The following is a 21,071-nucleotide window of genomic DNA, read 5'->3' on the forward strand; positions in this document are numbered from 1 at the left end:
ATTGTATGACCTGCGTGTCAAAGAAAACGCCATGTAATTACTTTACTTTATTGCTAACCGTTAGCCATAGTAGTAGAAGTAATAGTTGGCGAGACAACTTCATGAAGACACGATGATGGAGATCATGGTGTCATGCGGGTGACGAAGGTGATCATGCCGCGCCTCAAAGATGGAGATCAAAGGCGCAAGATGATATTGGCCATATCACGTCAGTTTATGATTTGCATGTGATGTTTGTCATGTTTACATCTTATTTGCTTAGAACGACGGTAGCATAAATCAGATGATCCCTCACTAAAATTTCAAGAGACGTGTTCCCCCTAACTGTGCACCGTTGCGAAGGTTCGTTGTTTTGAAGCACCACGTGATGATCGGGTGTGATAGATTCTAACGTTCGAATACAACGGGTGTTGACGAGCCTAGCATGTACAGACATGGCCTCGAAACACATGCGAAACACTTAGGTTGACTTGACGAGCCTAGCATGTACAGACATGGCCTCGGAGCACAAGAGACCGAAAGGTCGAACATGAGTCGTATAGTAGATACGATCAACATGGAGATGTTCACCGATGATGACTAGTCCGTCCCACGTGATGATCGGACACGGCCTAGTTTGACTCGGATCATGTATCACTTAGATGACTAGAGGGATGTCTATCTGAGTGGGAGTTCATTAAATAATCAGATGAACTTAATTATCATGAACATAGTCAAAAAGTCTTTGCAAATTATGTCATAGCTTACGCTTTAGCTCTACTGTTTAAAGATATGTTCCTAGAGAAAATTTAGTTGAAAGTTGATAGTAGCAATTATGCGGACTGGGTCCGTAAACTGAGGATTGTCCTCATTGCTGCACAGAAGGCTTATGTCCTTAATGCACCGCTCGGTGTGCTGAACCTCAGCGTCGTCTGTAGATGTTGCGAAACATCTGACATACACGTTTTGATGACTACGTGATAGTTCAGTGCGTAATGCTAACGGTTTAGAGTTGTGGCACCAAAGACGTTTTTGAAACGTCGCAGAACATATGAGATGTTCCGAAGACTGAAATTGGGATTTCAGACTAGTGCCCACGTCAAGAGGTATGAGACCTCTGACAAGTTTCTTAAGCCTGCAAACTACGGGAGAAAAGCTCAATCGTTGAGCATGTGCTCAGATTGTCTGAGTACTACAATCACTTGAATCTAGTGGGAGTTAATCTTCCAGATGAGATAGTGATGGTTCTCCATAGTCACTGCCACCAAGCTATTAGAGCTTCGTGATGAACTATAACATATCAGGGATAGATATGATGATCCTTGAGCTATTCGCGATGTTTGACACCGCGAAAGTAGAAATCAAGAAGGAGCATCAATTGTTGATGGTTAGTAAAACCACTAGTTTCTAGAAGGGCAAGGGCAAAAGGGATACTTCATGAAACAGCAAGTCATTTGCTGCTCTAGTGAAGAATCCCAAAGGTTGAACCCAAACCCGAGACTAAGTGCTTCTGTAATGAGGGGAACGGTCACTGAAGCAGTACTACCCTAGATACTTGGTAGATGAGAAGGCATGCAAGGTCGACAGAAGTATATTGGATATACATTATATGAATGTGTACTTTACTAGTACTCCTAGCAGCACCAGGGTATTAGATACCGGTTCGGTCGCTAAGTGTTAGTAACTCGAAATAAAAGCTGCGGAATAAACGGAGACTAGCTAAAGGTGAGATGACGATATGTGTTGGAAGTGTTTCCAAGGTTAATGTGATCAAGCATCGCATGCTCCCTCTACCATCGAGATTGGTGTTAAACCTAAATAATTGTTATTTGGTGTTGAGCATAAACATGATTGGATTATGTTTATCGCAATACGGTTATTCATTTAAGGAGAATAATGGTTACTCTGTTTATTTGAATAATACCTTCAATGGTCTTGCACCTAAAATGAATCTCGATCGTAGTGATACACATGTTCATGCCAAAAGATATAACAGTACCACATACTTGTGGCACTGCCACTTGAGTCATATTGGTATAAAATGCATGAAGAAGCTCCATGTAGATGGATCTTTGGACTCACTCGTTTTTGAAAAGATTGAGACATGCGAACCATGTCTATTGGTATATATGCATGAAGAAACTCCATGCAGATGGATCGTTTGGACTCACTTGATTTTGAATCACTTGAGACATGCAAATCATACCACATGGGCAAGATGACTGAAAGGCCTCGTTTTCAGTAAGATGGAACAAGAGAGCAACTTGTTGGAAGTAATACATTTGATGTGTGCAGTCCAATGAGTGCTGAGGCACGCAGTGGATATCGATATGTTCTTACTTCACAGATGATTTGAGTAGATGCTGAGTGTATTTACTTGATAAAACACAAGTCCGAATTATTGAAAGGTTCAAGTAATTTCAGAGTGAAGTTGAAGATCGTCGTGACAAGAGGATAAAATGTCTGTGATATGATCACAGAGATGAATATCTGAGTTACAAGTTTGGCACACAATTAAGACATTGTGGAAAGTGTTTCACAATTAATACCGCCTGGAACACCATAGTGTGATGGTGTGTCCGAACATCATAACTGCACCCTATTGGATATGGTGCATACCATGATGTCTCTTATCGAATTACCACTATCGTTTATGGGTTAGGCATTAGAGATAACTGCATTCACTTTAAAAGGGGCACCACGCAATTCCGTTGAGATGACACCGTTTAGAGAAACCTAAGTTGTCGTTTCTTAAAAGTTTGGGGCTGCTTATGTGAAAAAGTTTCAGGCTGATAAGCTCGAACCCAAAGCGGATAAATGCATCTTCATAGAATACCCAAAACAGTTGGGTATACCTCCTATTTCAGATCTGGAAGCAAAAGTAATTGCTTCTAGAAACAAGTCCTTTCTCGAGGAAAAGTTTCTCTCAAAAGAATTGAGTGGGAGGATGGTGGAGACTTGATAGGGTTATTGAACCGTCACTTCAACTAGTGTGTAGCAGGGCACAGGAAGTTGTTCCTGTGGCACCTACACCAATTGAAGTGGAAGCTTATGATAGTGATCATGAAACTTCGGATCAAGTCACTACCAAACCTCGTAGGTCGATAAGGATGCGTACTACTTCAGAGTGGTACGTAATCCTGTCTTGGAAGTCATGTTGCTAGACAACAATGAACCTACGAGCTATGGAGAAGCGATGGTGGGCCCGGATTCCGACGAATGGCTCGAGGCCATAAAATCCGAGAGAGGATCCATGTACTTGATGGTCGTAAGGCTGTTGGGTGCAGATGTATTTTAAAAGGAAGACAGACAATGATGGTAAGTGTCACCATTAAGAAAGCTCGGCTTGTCGTTAAGATGTTTTCCGACAAGTTCAAGGAGTTGACTACGATGAGACTTTCTCACTCGTAGCGATGCTAAGAGTCTGTTGGAATTGTATTAGCAGTCTTGCAGATAGGATGTCAAAACATTGTTTCCTCGACGATTTTTCTTGAGGAAAGGTAGTATGTGATACAACCAGAAGGTTTTGTCAATCCTGAAAGATGCTAGCAAGTATGCAATGCTCCAGCAATCCTTCTAAGGACTGGAGTAAGCATCTCGGAGTTGGAATGTACGCTTTGATGAGATGATCAAAGATTTTGGGTTTATACAAAGTTTGTTAGAAACTTGTATTTACAATAAAGTGAGTGGGAGCACTACAACATTTCTGATAAGTATATGTGAATGACATATTGGTGATCCGAAATGATGTAAAATTTCTGGAAAGCATAAAGGGTTGTTTGAAAGGAGTTATTCAAAGGAATACCTGGATAAAGCTGCTTACATATTGGGCATCAAGATCTATAGAGATAGATCAAGACGCCTGATGATACTTTCAAAGAACGCACACCTTGACATGATTTTGAAAGAGTTCAAAATAGATCAGCAAAGAAGGAGTTCTTGGCTGTGTTACAAGTTGTGAGTATTGAGTAAGACTCAAGACCTGACCACAGCAGAAGAGAGAGAAAGGACGAAGGTCGTCCCCTATGCTTTAGACGTAGGCTCTACAGTATGCTATGCTGTGTACCGCACATGAAGTGTGCCTTGCCATGAGTTGGTCAAGGGGTACAATAGTGATCCGGGAATGGATCACATGACAGTGGTCGAACTTATCCTTAGTATCTAGTGGACTAAGGAATTTTCTCGATTATGAAGGTGAAAAGGAGTTCGTCGTAAAGGGTTACGTCGATGCGAACTTTGACACTAATCCGGATGACTCTGAGTAGTAGACCGGATTCGCATAGTAGAGCAGTTATTTGAAATGGCTCAAAGTAGCGCGTGGTAGCATCCACAAGATGACATAGATATTCGTAAAGCACACACGGATCTGAAAGGTTCAGACCCGTTGACTAATAACCTCTCTCACAAGCATAACATGATCAAACCAGAACTCATTGAGTGTTAATCACATAGTGATGTGAACTAGATTGTTGACTCTAGTAAACTCTTTGGATGTTGGTCACATGGTGATGTGACCTGTGAGTGTTAATCACATGGTGATGTGAACTAGATTATTGACTCTAGTGCAAGTGGGAGACTGTTGGAAATATGCCCTAGAGGCAATAATAAATTGGTTATTATTATATTTCCTTGTTCATGATAATCGTTTATTATCCATGCTAGAATTGTATTGATAGGAAACTTAGATACATGTGTGGATACATAGACAACACCATGTCCCTAGTAAGCCTCTAGTTGACTAGCTCGTTGATCAATAGATGGTTACGGTTTCCTGACCATGGACATTGGATGTCGTTGATAACGGGATCACATCATTAGGAGAATGATGTGATGGACAAGACCCAATCCTAAGCCTAGCACAAGATCGTGTAGTTCGTTTGCTCAGAGCTTTTCTAATGTCAAGTATCATTTCCTTAGACCATGAGATTGTGCAACTCCCGGATACCGTAGGAATGCTTTGGGTGTACCAAACGTCACAACGTAACTGGGTGGCTATAAAGGTGCACTACAGGTATCTCCGAAAGTGTCTGTTGGGTTGGCACGAATCGAGACTGGGATTTGTCACTCCGTGTAAACGGAGAGGTATCTCTGGGCCCACTCGGTAGGACATCATCATAATGTGCACAATGTGACCAAGGAGTTGATCACGGGATGATGTGTTACGGAACGAGTAAAGAGACTTGCCGGTAACGAGATTGAACAAGGTATCAGGATACCAACGATCGAATCTCGGGCAAGTAGCATACCGATAGACAAAGGGAATTGTATACGGGATTGATTGAATCCCCGACATCGTGGTTCATCCGATGAGATCATCGTGGAACATGTGGGAGCCAACATGGTTATCCAGATCCCGCTGTTGGTTATTGGCCGGAGAACGTCTCGGTCATGTCTGCATGGTTCCCGAACCCGTAGGGTCTACACACTTAAGGTTCGATGACGCTAGGGTTATAGGGAATAGATATACGTGATTACCGAATGTTGTTCGGAGTCCTGGATGAGATCCCGGATGTCACGAGGAGTTCCGGAATGGTCCGGAGGTAAAGATTTATATATGGGAAGTCCTGTTTTGGTCACCAGAAAAGTTTCGGGTGATATCGGTAACGTACCGGGACCACCGGGAGGGTCCCGGGGTCCACCAGGTGGGGCCACCGGCCCCAGAGGGCTGCGTGGGCCAAGTGTGGGAGGGGAACAACCCCAGGTGGGCTGGTGCGCCCCCCCACAAGGGGCCCAGGGCGCAGGAAGGGGGGAAGGGGGAAACCCTAGGCTCAGATGGGCCTAAGGCCCATCTAGTGGGGCGCCCCCCTCTCTCTTCCCCTTTGGCCGCCCCCCAAGTCCCATCTAGGGCTGGCCGCACCCCTTGGGGGGGAAACCCTAGATGGGGGCGCAGCCCCTCCCCCTCCCCTATATATAGTGGGGGTTTTGGGGCTGCCATACATATGAGACTTCCTCTCTCTTGGCGCAGCCCTACCCCTCTCCCTCCTCCTCTCCCGCGGTGCTTGGCGAAGCTCTGCAGGATTGCCACGCTCCTTCTTCACCACCATGCCATTGTGCTGCTCCTGGACGGAGTCTTCCCCAACTTCTCCCTCTCTCCTTGCTGGATCAAGGCGTGGGAGACGTCACCGGGCTGCACGTGTGTTGAACGCGGAGGCGCCGTGGTTCGGCGCTTAGATCGGAATCAACCGCGATCTGAATCGCTACGAGTACGACTCCTTCATCCGCGTTCTTGCAACGCTTCCGCATCGCGATCTACAAGGGTATGTAGATGCACTCCCCTTCCCCTCGTTGCTAGATTACTCCATAGATTGATCTTGGTGATGCGTAGAAAATTTTGAATTTCTGCTACGTTCACCAACAAGAAGCAACCGTGAGTACTCATCCAAAGTACTCGCAAGCAAGGAGCTACACTACGTATGCATGGGTACATGTGTAAAGGGCCATATCAGTGGACTGAACTGCAGAATGCCAGAATAAGAGGGGGATAACTAATCCTGTCGAAGACTACGCTTCTGGCCATCTCCATCTTGCAGCATGTAGAAGAGAGTAGATTGAAGTCCTCCAAGTAGGATCGCATAGCATAATCCTACCCGGTGATCCCCTCCTCGTCGCCCTGTTAGAGAGCAATCACCGGGTTGTATCTGGCACTTGGAAGGGTGTATTTTATTAAGTATCCGTTTCTAGTTGTCATAAGGTCAAGGTACAACTCCGGGTCGTCCTTTTACCGAGAGACACGGCTATTCGAATAGATAAACTTCCCTGCAGGGGTGCACCACATAACCCAACACGCTCGATCCCATTTGGCTGAACACACTTTTCTGGGTCATGCCCGGCCTCGTAAGATCAACACGTCGCAGCCCCACCTAGGCACAACAGAGAGGTCAGCACGCCGGTCTAAATCCTATGCGCGCAGGGGTCTGGGCCCATCGCCCATTGCACACCTGCACGTTGCATACTCGGCCTTAAGAAGACCTAGCCTAGTGGCGTTCCAGTCCAATCCGGCGTGCGCCGCGCGGTCGCTGACGTCACGAAGGCTTCGGCTGATACCACGACGTCGAGTGCCCATAACTGTTCCCGCGTAGCTGGTTAGTGCGTATAGACCAAATGGCCAGACTCGGATCAAATACCAAGAATTCATTAATCATGTTATGTTGAAGTAACCGCGGACGCCGTCCAGGGCCAGGCCCACCTCTCACCTAGGCGGTCTCAACCTGCCCTGTCGCTCCGCCACAAGATCCACTTGCGGGTACTCCTACGAGCCGACCCGACTTTAGTCACCACAGGTGTCATGTATATAGTATATAAGTATATACCCGTGATCACCGCCCAAGTGATCACGGCCCGATAGTATAGCACAGCTGACGGACAAGAATGTAGGGCCACTGATGGAAAACTAGCATCCTATACTAAGCATGTAGGATTGCAGGTAAAGGTAACAACAGTAGAAGCAACGACAGGCTATGCATCAGGATAGGATAAACGGAAAGCAGTAACATGCTACACTACTCTAATGCAAGCAGTATAGAGAAGAATAGGCGATATCTGGTGATCAAGGGTGGGGGGCTTGCCTGGTTACCTTGGCAAGTAGGAGGGGTCGTCAACTCCGTTGTCGAACTGGGCAGCAGTAGCGTCAGTCTCGTAGTCTACCGGACAGAAGAGGGGGAAGAAACAGTAAATACAATGCAAACATAAGCATGACGATGCATGACATGACAATGAGCGGTGCTAGGTGTGCCCTAACGCGGCAGTAGGTGGTACCGGCGAAGGGGGGGAACATCCGGGAAAGTATTCCCGATGTTTCGCGTTTTCGGACAGACGGACCGGAGGGGGAAAGTTCCATGTTCGCTATGCTAGGAACGTGTGGCTGACAAACGGACTACGTATTCGGATTCGTCTCGTCGTTCTGAGCAACTTTTATGTACAAAGTTTTTCCATCCGAGCTACGGTTTATTTTATATTAAATTTGAAAGATTTAAATCATTTTTAGAATTTAATAAATTAATTTAATTCGAAATTTAATTAATGCATCAGCATGACGTGAGCAGTCAACGTTGACCGTTGACCTGGTCAACCTGATAGGTGGGTCCCACCTGTCAGGGGTTGTTAGCTAATTAACAGTAGTTAATTAGGTTAATTAGTTATTAGGTTAATTAATCTTAATTAGTTAATATTAACAGATTAATTAAGTTAATTAATTATCTTAATTAATTATCTTTATTATTTATTTAGTTATTTTTATTAATTTAATTAAAAAATTAAATTATTTTTTTAACAAACGTTCTAGGGGGTGGGGCCCCACATGTCATAGGGCCAGGGGGCACTAGCCCAGTGGTCAGTGGCCCTAGCCACAGTGGGTTTGGTCCAGCGGGTGCGGGCGCACCCGAGCGAGCGCTCGCCCGCAGGGCGGGACGAGGGCGCCAGGGCACCGATGGCGGGGCTCGCCAGCGCGGCCAGGGGCCACGGCGGGCGGAGGCGAGGGGTGGCGCCGGTGCGGTCAGAGTGGCGCGGTGGGGCGGGCGCGGTGGCGTGGCCACGGGACAGAGGGAGAGACGGGGGAGGGCGAGGCCATGGCCGAGGTGGCCGGAGCAGGGGAAACGTCGGGAGCCGAAGGGCGGGGCGGTGGTCGCGGGGCGCGGTGAGCGTGGTCGCGGGCGCGACCAGGGGCGAGCCCGGGCGCGGCCAACGGGCGCGAGGGCCACGGTGAGCGCGGGGGCGAGGAAGAGGGTAGGAGAGGGGGAAGGGCTCGCGCGAAGACGAGCGCGGCGGCGGGGCTCACATCGCCGGTAGGGGAGTGGCAGCGGGGCGCGAGGTGGAGGTCGGGGACGTCGCGCGTAGAGGGAATCAGGCCGGCGAGGGGGTCCGGCGAGGTCCAGGCGACTCCGGGCGGCGGACGAGGATGAGGCGCCGGCGGTGGTCGCGGGGCGCGGTGGTCTCCTTCTCTCGATCCCGATCCAATCGGGGGAGAGGGGGGAGGAGATATTTTCGTGGGGGGAAGTGGGGGTGTCGGTGGAGTGGGTGGGGGGTGGTGAGTGGATAAGGGGGAAGTGGGTGGCCGGCTGGGCCTGATGGGCTGGCCCAGTTGGGCCACGGCCCAGGGGTTTTCTCCTTTTTTTTGTTTTCTGTTTTGTAATTTCTTTTTCTTTTACTTCTTTACTTTTCTGTTTTATTTCAATTTAAATTATTTAGGCATTTTATAAAAATGTGTTTACTACACCATATTTACTTATGCAAAATATGGCACCTCCCGAACATTTTTTTTTGTAAATTTTGAAAAACTTTTATTGTTGATATTAATTTGAATTTGAATTTTGAAACGGTTTGACCTAACGGTAGATTAGCAACAGTAACTGTGGTGACGTGGCACCATTAGCTCGGGATTACTGTAGCTTGATTATCCGGGTGTTACAGATTTAGATCATTTTCGAAAAAAAGAAAGAAAAACTAATGGCATTGGAATACCCTTTTAAGAAGGAAACCCAAAATAAAAAAACTTGTACGCAACTTTGCACTAAAATTGCACTTTTTTAAATATGCAATGAATAAACATGGGCTCAAAATTCAAGATGGTACTTCCGCTTTCTTTTGAGAGGATCGCTAGAGGATCCCCTTCCATATAATGGAACGAGATCCTCTAACATCACGAAGGGATATATACCGTGACATCCCTTCTTCACATCCATACGATTAAGGCTAAAATGACTTGAATTAATTTGCAAATTACAAATCTGTTGTATACATTTACAAAAATTACATACAAACAAAATTATGGTGCAATAAAATCAATTTCAGATTTATTTTCTATGAACAGTGACTTTCTACAGTACATATCGCTACAGTAGCCGTGTCATCCCTTCTCTATTTTGCACTGGATTTGTACTGTAGCTTCATGACATCCCTTCTTAATGTTAGAGGATCCGTTCCCCCATAAATTGGTCCCTTTCAAGATTCAAAATGGTACTTCCGCTTTCTTTCGGGATTTGCAGAGTTTCTTTTTTCCACTATGGTTCCGCGCTGAGCTAGTGCTTTGTGCCTGGTGTACTAAAACTGTGGTTGGGCATGTTGCCCTTTCTTTTCTGAATATATGATTCGCATGCTTGTGCTTATTCTAGAAGAAAAAAAGACTAATTCCCGGACAAAATTACATTCATGGCACGTAGGGGTGCCAATAGATCTAGCCGGCGAAATCCACTAGACCACGCCACATAAGCCTGCCAACGGCGCCATGGCTTAGAGCCGTCAGGACTTCATGGCAGCCACCACCTTCGGTTCACCACCAAAGACAGGCAAACCAAGGCATGCTTCATGCGCAGAAAGCCAGAAAGTTCTTCTTTCGCCCAAAAGAACAATGGTTTAAGCCTTAGTAATAAGCAGATAAATGCGTTTACGGCCGGCTGTCGCTTTAGTACGACGAAGCGAAGAACAGTGGCCAAAATGCTAAAAAAAGGGTGTTGCCAATGAATGAACAGAGAGAGATATTTCCGACGAAGTAATCGGAATAATCTTCTGCTTTTTGCTGCAACTTGACCGAGAGTGCAAGACAGTGACGCGCGGTTCTTTTTCCCTCCTCCATCAGAATCCCTCATGAAGATGGCCGCTTAACCACTCCGCACCATGGGTTAACTAGGCGCCTTAATCTGGCCAGGCCGGCAGCAAACGAGGTCAGAGACGGCAGCCAGCAGAGCGGCGACGGCAGTGAGCATGGTGGGAGCGGCGGAGGGGAAGCTGGCGCTGGGAGACATGAGGGTGCTCAAGCCATTGGCCCACCTGCTGGTCGGGCTGGTGCTGTACTGGGTGGCCGAGGAGATGACGGTGCCTGTGCTGGTCGACGTCACCACCGCCGCCCTCTGCCCCGGCGACGGCAGCACCTCCTGCCCGGAGGCCATCTACCTCACCGGCCTCCACCAAACGGTCAGCTCCATCCCCTCTCTCCTTCCTTAAAGCCACGGTCAACCATGGTTGTTTTTCCCTTGAGTTTTAATCGTTGGGCTGCGTTTGCGTGCAGGTTGGAGGCATTTTCAGGGCTGTGGGATTCACTCTGATGGGGCAGCTCGCCGACGAGTACGGCCGGAAGCCTCTCCTCATCCTCGCCGCTGGCACCTCCATCATCCCTTACAGTAACCACACGAATCATTTCTCTTCCTGTTTTAGAAGATTTCTACCTTTTGCATCAACAATCAGCCTTTCATGACTATTGTGTTCATATGCTTGTTGCAGGTGTGCTTGCTCTGAGCAGCACCAAGGTCGCCGTTTACGTCTACCTTGTCACACGCACGCTCTCATTCATGATCGGCCAAGGGACCATAACCTGCCTCGCATTGGCGTACACGGTATGTGCTCGACGGCGATCCTGGTCGCCAAGAGTCGATAGTCTGACACTTTTTCTGCTGAATTAGGCGGATTTGGTAGAACCGTCCAAGAGGGCGTTCGCGTTTGGCTGCATGACCGGGATCCTGTCGGCTTCGCACTCCCTGGGGAACGTCTTCTCCAGGTTTCTGCCCGAGCACTGGATTTTTCAGGTACGTTGTCAACTACTAGCTGAAACTTGCTGCGCTTCATCGACATCTGTTTGCTGGCTTCGTTTTCAGTTTTACAAACTGTAGAACCGTTTGTTTATGCGCTGGCAGGTCTCGGTTCTTCTGCTGGTCTGTTCCGTGGTCTACATGAAGATTTGTCTGGTCGAGACACTTCAGAAAGCTCCCTCTGCTTCGTGTCAGCGTTTGTCCTTGTCGTCTTTGGTTCTCGGTTTGCCGCAGCAGCGTTGGGAGTCTATCAAGGACAACATTAGCATGATCAAAATCAAGTAAGCAACTATTCTTATATACTTCTACATACGCAATACTATTTTCTATTGTGCAGTAATTTGTTTAAAGGTATGGTTGAGTAATTTGCTGGTCCTTTTTAATCTAAAAACATGCATAACGCTAATGTTTTCAAGTAGGAAACAATTTGCAACTTGTGATGCAATTTCTGACCTTCCCTAATGTTGATGTTTTGCTAGCAACACACTTAAGCGAATCACATACATTTCCTTCTTCTACGAGTTAGGCATGATTGGCATCAGCGATGTTCTACTGGTAATCATACGTCTCAGTTCTGTTCTACTCTACTAAGGTGTTCCGAAAATTCAGGCCGTTTCATCTTCATCTCATGTTTTGCAGTATTACCTGAAGCTGGTATTTGGATTTGACAAGAATCAGTTCTCCGAAATTCTAATGGTGGTTGGAATTGGTTCAATCTTTTCTCAGGTACTGTACTACTTTAGAACCACAAGGTGCCCTTTCTGGTGCAGTGTCTCCCATTGATAACAATTGCAGTTTGTAGTAATTTTTTCAAACTGCAGATACTGATACTCCCAGTTGCTATCCATGCAATTGGCGAGAAGGGAGTCCTGTGCATTTCAATACTTGCATCGGTTGCTTATGTGAGTATTATGCCCATGTTTATTTCCATTAATATTAGCTGTTGCGGTGTTACAAAATTTGATGATGGATTCTGAAAACTATTTATTCAGGCTATGCTGTACGGCTTGGCTTGGAGTTGGTGGGTATGTACTTGCCACATATTTTTAGCTCAGTTCACTGATGTCAAAACAGATTTGCGGTGACTGATGACTACAAATGTTTCTCTCTTTCATTATAAATTAACCTTACAGGCTCCATATTTTGCTTCTTCACTGGGTATCATCTATTGTCTGGTCAAGCCGGCTGTAAGTTATTGCCCTCTGTTTTCACCTATACTGTAAATGTAAATACAAAATAAAACTTTGCAGCAGTTAATTCAGTGATAGTGTGACATTTTTATATTACACTTCAATAATACATATATATATAAGCTTAATATAGAACTTCCTTTTAACATGTACAGACTTATGCGATCATCTCTAGGGAAGTAGTCTCAGCTGACCAGGTATATTTAAACCAAGGAAACATTTCTTGCATCCATCTGAATATCCAAGCCTGATACCTAACCGCCTAGTTTTCCTCTACTTATGATGGCTTTGACATTTGCAGGGAAAGGCACAGGGATTCATCGCAACAGTGAAATCCACAGCTATACTGATGGCCCCATTGTTCATGAGCCCTCTAACCTGTAAGCCAGCATTTCTCTACCATGTATTTTTTCGAAAAGGAGGTTGGAACCCCCGGCTTCTGCATCATTGTGATGCAAACAACCATTTTTATTAATTATTAAGTAGAGTACAGAAAAAGCCAGCAGTTCTCTACCATGTCTTATATGCATGAATTATGGTTTGATCTCCACCTTTTCCGCAACTCGGTTCCAGCCTACTTCATTTCCGAAGAAGCACCCTTCAACTGCAAAGGTTTCAGTTTCCTTGTCGCGGGTTTCTTCTTGGTCAGTCCTATTCCTCTTTTCTTCTAGAAAACGATTCCTCTTCCACTTGGATAGTATTGTATGTTCACAAAAATGTGCAACAACATATCTGAAGTACAACATTTCTACAGGCAATATCCTTGGCATTTGCTTGGATGCTTGATCCAGAAAGCAAACACAAACTCATTGCAGTTGCAGATCAAGACCAGCTCGATCAGGAAGCAGTTCAAGCACCACTGCTGGCACAACCATGATGAAGTTCTTGAGGAACTGTGCATCTGAAGAATGCTTATTTGCAGCTTCAGCTGATAACTAGAGCTTTTGCGCAATAGCTTCAGATTATAGTAGTATTAAATATTGATCTCCCCTGCCTGCCTCTTCCTTAACCCTAGCTCCTTACCCTTGCCGGTTTTCCTAGTAGTATTTATTTTCAGGGAATTTTTGTTTTCAAGTCATACTCGGTTTTCTGGTTGCCGGCTAGCTATTCTAGCTGGTTTGTACAGTTTTTTTACTACGCCTTAGCTTGGCCGGAGATTGGCCATGCATGTCACCATATGTATAATTATTCAATCCAATCATAGATATTTTGTACCAAATTATATCAACGTATACATTTTTGTGATCGATGATTCATTACAACCGATTGCAATGTGCAACTAGTGGTTAAAGTCAGGGTCTGTCCTGGTATGTTGGGGGCGCTGGGGCAAGAGAACAATGAGGCCGTTATCTGCACATGAAAATTTCAAGTTTGGATGGCGATCCAATAATAGGCTAGGTGTTTAGTCATCTTAGCCTATTTTTACCGGTTGTGGCACCTTTTATCTTTCGTAAATACATGATCGTGTGCGTGTGCTTGCAACTCGCCTTGAGCGGCCGGCGTCGCACCATCCGATCGCGTTGCATCGTGCGGTCGCGCGTGACCAGGTGTCATCTGGTCGGTTTCCGCACGCGCTGCATCTCCTGCACACCTGGCCCGATTGTGCCGAGGCGCGCGGCACGCACCCCCCTGTGGGCCCGCCCTGCCATTGACTGCGTAGGTACGCCCGTTAGTGAGCGTAGACAAGTAGTGGGGGCGGTGGGCAGTTTCGAATTTCGTGCCACTTCCTCCCCCCTCCACCACCCGTCATCGCTCTCCTCATTCCATTCTCCCCTCTCCTCCCCTCCCGATTTGCCGGGCTCGTCAACGGATCTACCGTTGACGCCGTTGAAAGGTGGCAGGAGGCGGAGGCGTAGCAGGGTGAGGCACCCGCTGCTCGTCGCCGGCTCAGGTACGCTCGCCGCTCATCCGCTCGCTCTTTCTCCCCGTGTCTGTACCGCTCTCGCCGCACCCGTACAGAGGGAGCCCGCGGTCGTAGTGCTCTCGCCGCGCCCATAGTGCTCCCGCCGCGCTCGTAGCAGGAGAGGCCATGCCCGTAGCGCTCTTGCCGCGCCCATAGCAGGGGAGGGCGTGCTCGTAGTGCTCCCGCAGCGCCGCTCGCCGTTGTGCTGTCGCCGCGCCCGTAGCCGCAGAGGCCGCGACCGCAGCACTCTCGCCGCGCCTGTAGCGGGGGAGGCTGCGCCCGCTAGACGCGCTCGTCGTGCCTGTAGCAGGGAAGGCCGTGCCGACAGTAGATCCAGTGTTCCTTTTGCATAAGTGAATCAAAACCCTAGGTACTGTTGCATTTTAGTTGGTAGATATTTCACGATGGTCATTGAATCCCTTTGATTTTTGCCTATTTATTGCATTATTTTCATGCCCAGTTGCAGTTTCAGTTGGCAATTGCACAAATAGCAGTTGCACAGGGAATGTTTTCATTGCCCAGTTGCACAACGAGTTGTTTGTAGTTGGCGGTTGCACAAATAGTAGTTGCACAACGAGTTGTGCATTTTTTAATTCACATTTGTCAAGATACCAATTGGCAGTTCCAGGTGCATCAGTTGCACACATTTTTTTGGGTGCAGCTGTGGATTTTGTAATTGTCGTTAGCCCAACCCCCAATTTAGCAGTTATAGGTACAATAGTTGCACGCATTCGGATATCTATGTTCTGTGGGTTTTATACTTGCCACTGGACCAGTTCCTAGCTGGCAGATCTAGGTTCAATAGTTGCACACAACTGGGATATCTGTTCTTGCATTTTTCACTTGGCATTACCATATCTCAGTTGGCAGAACCAGGGTGCAGTTGGCAAAACCAGGGTCCAGTTGCCACAGGTTTTTTCAAATGTCCTGGTGGAGGCATCCTGGTTTTTTATGCATTGTTCATCAAGTTTTTGTTAGTGTTTAACTATAATTTTTTGTGCGTGCAATTAGAATGATTTTTTTGGGACCTTTTTTTTGCAAGGACAATGGTTGAAGAGGGTGATGCCGGTGGAAGTGGGGAAGAGGTTGTTTTCTTAAGCTCAAAGGGAGCAAATATGATCGAATATATGTGATGTTTTCTTCCTTTTTTTTTCCTTTTTGTTTTTGTTTTTTGGTTTCTGTTCTTTCAACCCATGCAGAGGATTGTATCAAAGGATACACGGCGGAACAGAAAAAAGGCTGCTGAGCGGGGTGTTCGTACTCGTGTTGCCCCTGATGATGGTGAGGAAGTAGGGGTAAGTTTTTAGCGGAGACTTTAACATTTTTTTTTTATTTCTGTAAATTTTGAATACGCAATGTACAATTTTAAGTATATGTAAAAGAAATTCAATATTTATTTTTGTTTTCTCCTTTTTCATGATTTTTTAACATGAGGCATTATTGTTTTTCTGTAGGTGGAGGATGCTACTGCATCACGTGCTGCAAAGTGAGCCGGAACAAAATGAAAAGGCAAGTCCTCTGATGGGGGTGGCCCAACCTCTGCAGAAGCTGCTGACGTACCTATTTTTTTGTACATTTTCTTTCCAGTTGCACAGAGGTACCTATTTTTTGTACATTTTCTTTCCAGTTGCACAGTATGTTGGTACCGGTTGGCACCTCTGCTAGTACCTATTTTTTGTACATTTTCTTTCCAGTTGCACAATATGTTGGTACCGGTTTGCTGTTTAGGGTTACACATGAAAAGTATACACTTGGCAGTTGTGCGCCATATGTGTGCATAACTGTTTTAAGATAGATTTTCGAATCTCCTTATTGTTAGAATAAATCCGAGGCATACCACTGATCATCCAAGGATCAAGCAATCACACCAGCACGACACCGACATTTGTTAATGAGGTTCACCGATATGGCTACATCCTCGGGGCTTGACTATGGACGCTCCTCCCCATGACACCGCTACAATACCGCACCCGGGCGCCCTGGATGCCGGCACATGCCGCCGGCTTCCCCTGCGTTCCTGTGCTATTATGTTGGCATAGGTTATATCGTGTGTCTACCCCCACTATATATGAGAGGCCTAGGATACAAGTGTCCTACTTGGACACGACTCCATATCCTATCTAAACACAATACAACTACAAGTCCAGCTGTAACCTACCTTGTACACAATATTCGACACAATTCCAACACTTACCTTCCTTGTCAAATTTGAAAGTTTGCACCCATTCAACACACAGCTGCACCCAAACATGTATACATTTTGGACAGGTTTTTAATTTTCAGAGTGTGTACATGTCAGTTGCACAATAAGGGATAATAGTTGCACAACAATCAACTATGTGAAATTTTTTCAATTTATTATGCATGATCAGTTGTATACATATGTACACTAGTTGCACAATTTGTCCGTATTCATTTCCCTTTTTTTGTCTCAGGTGGGAGAAATTGGAGTTGAAGGGAAGGAAGGAAACGTTCCTCAGCGATGTTCACAAGCTGGAAGGATTAGGGCCTCATCACGGAGGTTCGTGAAGGTGAACAAGGAACTGGCACCTGTTCAAAGGTCGTTCCTGTATGAGAAGATGTTAGGAGGTTTGGTAAACTTAGCAGACACACTGCCTTCCGACTTGACGAAGTTCCTAGTCCAGTCATACGACCCAGGTAGTTCAGCTTTGGTATTCCCAGACAGGGGAACTATTCCAGTAGATGTTCCTAGTGTGCACAGGAACTTTGGTTTACCAAGCAGAGGGCCGCGTCTGAAATACATTGTTGAAAAGGAGGCTGTGAAGACTTTCAATCAGATGTTCAACCACACCGGGCCACCCAAACACCCCTCGTTACCGAATTCAACAAGACGATGATGGGAACAACTGTTAACAAGTTCCTCACTGGCTGGCTTGCAATTTCTTTCAGCACCTTTTTAGCTCCTACTACTAGTCTTTCTCTGAGCCCACGTTGCTACGGTGCTGTGCTAGAACCTTATGTTCTGTTGAAGAGCAATGTGAGCTTATTTGTTGCTGACCACATAGACGAAGCATTCCACAACATGGGTGAGGACAAGCAAACAGTCTGTTGCTACCTATATCATTTGATGGTGAGCTCTAATTAAGATTTGTATCTGTTAGACGTACTTTTCTACAGGTTTTGTGCTTTATCACCAATGTTCTCATATGTTTACTTCCCCTTTTTGTTTGTCTCTTGGGGATGGTGCGTGTACAGATTCTTTACATTGATGCACTTGATGTTGATGTGCGAGTAAGCCACTGCGAGGTTCGAGCCAATGCCTATGATAAGAATCTAATCAATAAGATAATAGAAAAGGACTTGATTTCGCTTGGCGTCTTTGGGAAACTTCAAGTGAATTGGACATTCTGCTCAAAGTCTGTAATTGCACATTTTTTCCACATATCTGTAAGTAGTTGCACATGTCTATATTGATAGTTGGCACAAAGACTTAAGACAGTTGCACACATGCTTGTTTCATATTTCATGTGACAATACCACTTTCATTTGGACTTCACATAGTAATTTTAGTCAGTTTTTTTGCTACTGAGGGCATGTGGTAGTTGCTCACATATCTGTAGGTAGTTGCACAAGTCTATGTTGATAGTTGGCACACATACTTATGAAAGCTACACACATGCTTGTTTCATATTTCCTGTTACAGTCCACTTTTCATTGGGACTTCACATAGTAATTTTAGTTACTTTTTTTTGCTTCTAGGGCATGTGGTAGTTGCTGAGATGTATGCCTTTTTCTTTATAGATCCACACAATAACTTTATTTTTGTTTGTTAAATGATCTTTCTTTTTGTGAACAGCTCAAGGAGCAGTATAGAAGGAAACATGATTCAAGACTCTTCAGAGGATTACTGCAGGCAGAAGCGTTTGTGGCGTCAAAGGTTCCAATGGGTTACAATCCCCATGTGAGTTATCCTTTTTGCTGACCCACTTTTTTTTACTAGAACAAAAATCATGGTTTTTTTATTCTATTATGCGTTAGTTCTACTACTCATCCTTTGTTGTTTACTTTTCCCACGCCCAATGCATGCATGAGTTGCACAGAGTTATTATGTCAGTTGTAACATAGCTTTTGTTTACCTGTACCGAAGTTACACTTTAGTTGCAGCAGTCACCTTTTTTTCTACTTGAATCAAACTTATGCTTTCACTTACAGAGAGTTCACAACTCAGTTACAAACTATGTTTTTTTTACTTCCTGCAAACTTACCCCTTTTAAGTTGCACACTTTGATTATCTCAGTTGCACACTACTTTGATATACTTGCACCAAACTTAGTTTTACAGTTGCAAACAAATATACTTTGATATACTTTCATTATATCCATTTTCTTTTTAATTAATTTTTTTCTAATGTTATGCAGAAGAAGTTCAAGTTAGCAAGTATGGTTCATGATCTATGTAAAGGAATATCTGATAATCTTGGCAACTTCATCGAAGGTTTTGCCAAGCTTGATGAAGAGGAACCAGATTTGTCTCCTCTCAAGGGGCTGTCAAGTGGTCACAGAAAGGCTCAAAGCTCACACACTAGGCGTCTGAAGCGTCAATCTGCTGCCAAGCAAACAAAAGAGGTGGAGGGAAGTGAAGAAGATGAATTTGTGGAGGAAAGTGAGTCAGAGGAAGAAGATGTTGACCTGGGAGTTGGCAATGATTCTGAAGAAAGTGATGAGTCCGAAGAAGAAGGTGAGGATGAAGAGGGAAGGAATGTTGAAGAACATGATGATGACAATGACAAGGACGATGCTGATGATGACAGTGACGATGATGTTGACAACGATGAAGACAAAGAAGAGTCCGGTAATGACGATGAGGAAGAGGGAGAGGAAGGAGATGCAACAGACAAGCGGGAAGGTGAGGATGTCGACAAGGTTGATGAAGATGAGCAAAGAAAGGATGGGGGCAGTGATGATGACAGCGAGGAGACACATGACGATGACAGGGGGGCCTTTGATGGAGGTAGTGACAGTGGGAAGGATGATGATGATGGCATGGGCGGCGGTGACAGCAGTTCAAAGATGGCAAACACTTCTGGAGATGGAGGAAACAGCAGCAGCAGCTCAACTGATGATAGTGTAACTCTATAGTTTTTCATCCAAAAGGACATGCATCGGAAGGGTGAAGATCTAAAATCAGTTGGAACCAAAGCAGCTGTGCCAGAGGAAAGTTTCTCACTTTTTGACTTGTGTAGATCAGAGCCAGCAATCCCCATCAGATTTGAGATCCCCTTGCTGGAAACTCATGCAATCATTGACATGAAAGAGAAGGATAATACCTTTCAAAAAATAATAAACGACGAACTACAAAGCACCGAGGAAGAAATGGAAGAGCCAGGAAAGGGTTTGGACTAGATTGGCTCAAAAACCATGCTTGACAAGATAATGAAGGAAGGTGTTGTATTTGAAGATGCTTCATCGTCAGGTGGTAGCAAGAGGATGGCAGCATCCCCACCGCGCCCACCCACTGTCCCGAAGAGCAAGAAGCTCATGACACTTAGCAAGAACATGGTGTTGGGTCAACCAAAAGATAAGATTCCTTGTATGGGAGATAAAAAATCGAAGAACGGAAGTAAATCAAAGGGAAAGGAGGTGCCAACTCCAGAGCCCAAGAAGGTAAGCACTATTCTACATGAGCCAACCGTTGCGCATGTAGATGCCAAGCGCACCTCTACAACATGCAAACTCCCTGGTAAAAAAAGCAACAAAACAGTGTCTTTTGCCAATGACACAAAGTTTGCAAAAATGGGAACAAAGGTGCCAAGCCATGCTGTTAAGATTGCATCAAACAGTAAAAAGGATTTTGTCAGTATGCCGTGTAGGAAGTCAGCAACCCCAACAGCTTCTGTGGCAACTCCAGCTTCAAGTGAGCCAACTGTTTGTCCAAATAGGCCAACTACAACATCAATTGCGCACGGTACATCAGCAATTAAGGAAAGTGAAACCATCACTGTGCCAACAGCAAGAGGAAGTGAGGCATTTGCAGTCGTAACTGTCCTGCCCCCATTAGTCAACACAGAACCCCAAGCTGTCAGTGTGCCAATCCCAGAAACTGCATTGCCAATCCAAGCAGTCACTGTGCCAACCCCATCAGTCAGTGTGCTAACTCCAACCGCAACCCATTCAGTCAACATGGAACCCCCAGCTATCAATAATGTTGTGCAGGCTCAGAAACAACATTCGCCTACATTTCGCGCTCTTGATCAACAACACAACCTTACATAAGAGCAATTTTACAACCTTGTTTCCAAGTGTATACCGCCAAGACCGCCGCCAAGCATAATTGCACAAACCAAGTCAGCGGGTGATGCACCCAAGGATGTCCAATGAGAGACCAACAGTGTGCATCCCCTTCGTAGAGCATCGTCAGCAAGATCATATCGCGGCGATGGGTTCTGCGACACTCCACCATTTGACTTGGGTTTGGCATCAATATTATGAATATGAGTATCACTACGATCGAGGTTCAATAAAC

The 21,071-nt window shown here is 45.6% G+C and overlaps 1 protein-coding gene across 1 annotated transcript; it reads left to right on the forward strand.

Annotated features, from left to right (window-relative positions):
- The first annotated feature begins 10,490 nt into the window (after nucleotides 1-10,490).
- Nucleotides 10,491-19,687, forward strand: LOC123124560 (uncharacterized). The gene is made up of 22 exons (XM_044545150.1): nucleotides 10,491-10,884; nucleotides 10,979-11,090; nucleotides 11,125-11,303; nucleotides 11,370-11,492; nucleotides 11,601-11,776; nucleotides 11,975-12,050; nucleotides 12,135-12,221; nucleotides 12,317-12,397; nucleotides 12,488-12,520; nucleotides 12,629-12,682; nucleotides 12,841-12,882; nucleotides 12,987-13,065; nucleotides 13,259-13,329; nucleotides 13,969-13,992; nucleotides 15,788-15,883; nucleotides 16,043-16,074; nucleotides 16,176-16,185; nucleotides 17,024-17,246; nucleotides 17,561-17,679; nucleotides 17,805-17,996; nucleotides 18,406-18,510; nucleotides 18,968-19,687. Exons 1-22 carry the CDS (start codon nucleotides 10,675-10,677, stop codon nucleotides 19,685-19,687), a joined length of 2,844 nt encoding a protein of 947 aa, XP_044401085.1. The 5' UTR covers nucleotides 10,491-10,674.
- Nucleotides 19,688-21,071: the final 1,384 nt, after the last annotated feature.

Source organism: Triticum aestivum, chromosome 5D, assembly GCF_018294505.1.
Source record: "Triticum aestivum cultivar Chinese Spring chromosome 5D, IWGSC CS RefSeq v2.1, whole genome shotgun sequence".
Taxonomy (NCBI): domain Eukaryota; kingdom Viridiplantae; phylum Streptophyta; class Magnoliopsida; order Poales; family Poaceae; genus Triticum; species Triticum aestivum.

What these genes read in the sequence shown, in the direction of transcription:
- LOC123124560 (XM_044545150.1), top strand. Translation starts at nt 10,675, where the DNA reads ATGGTGGGAGCGGCGGAGGGGAAGCTGGCGCTGGGAGACATGAGGGTG. An exon ending in CACCTCCATCATCCCTTACA is followed by an intron (nt 11,091 to 11,124) that starts GTAACCACACGA and finishes TTCCTGTTTTAG; the next exon opens with AAGATTTCTACCTTTTGCAT. An exon ending in GTTCATGAGCCCTCTAACCT is followed by an intron (nt 13,066 to 13,258) that starts GTAAGCCAGCAT and finishes ACTCGGTTCCAG; the next exon opens with CCTACTTCATTTCCGAAGAA.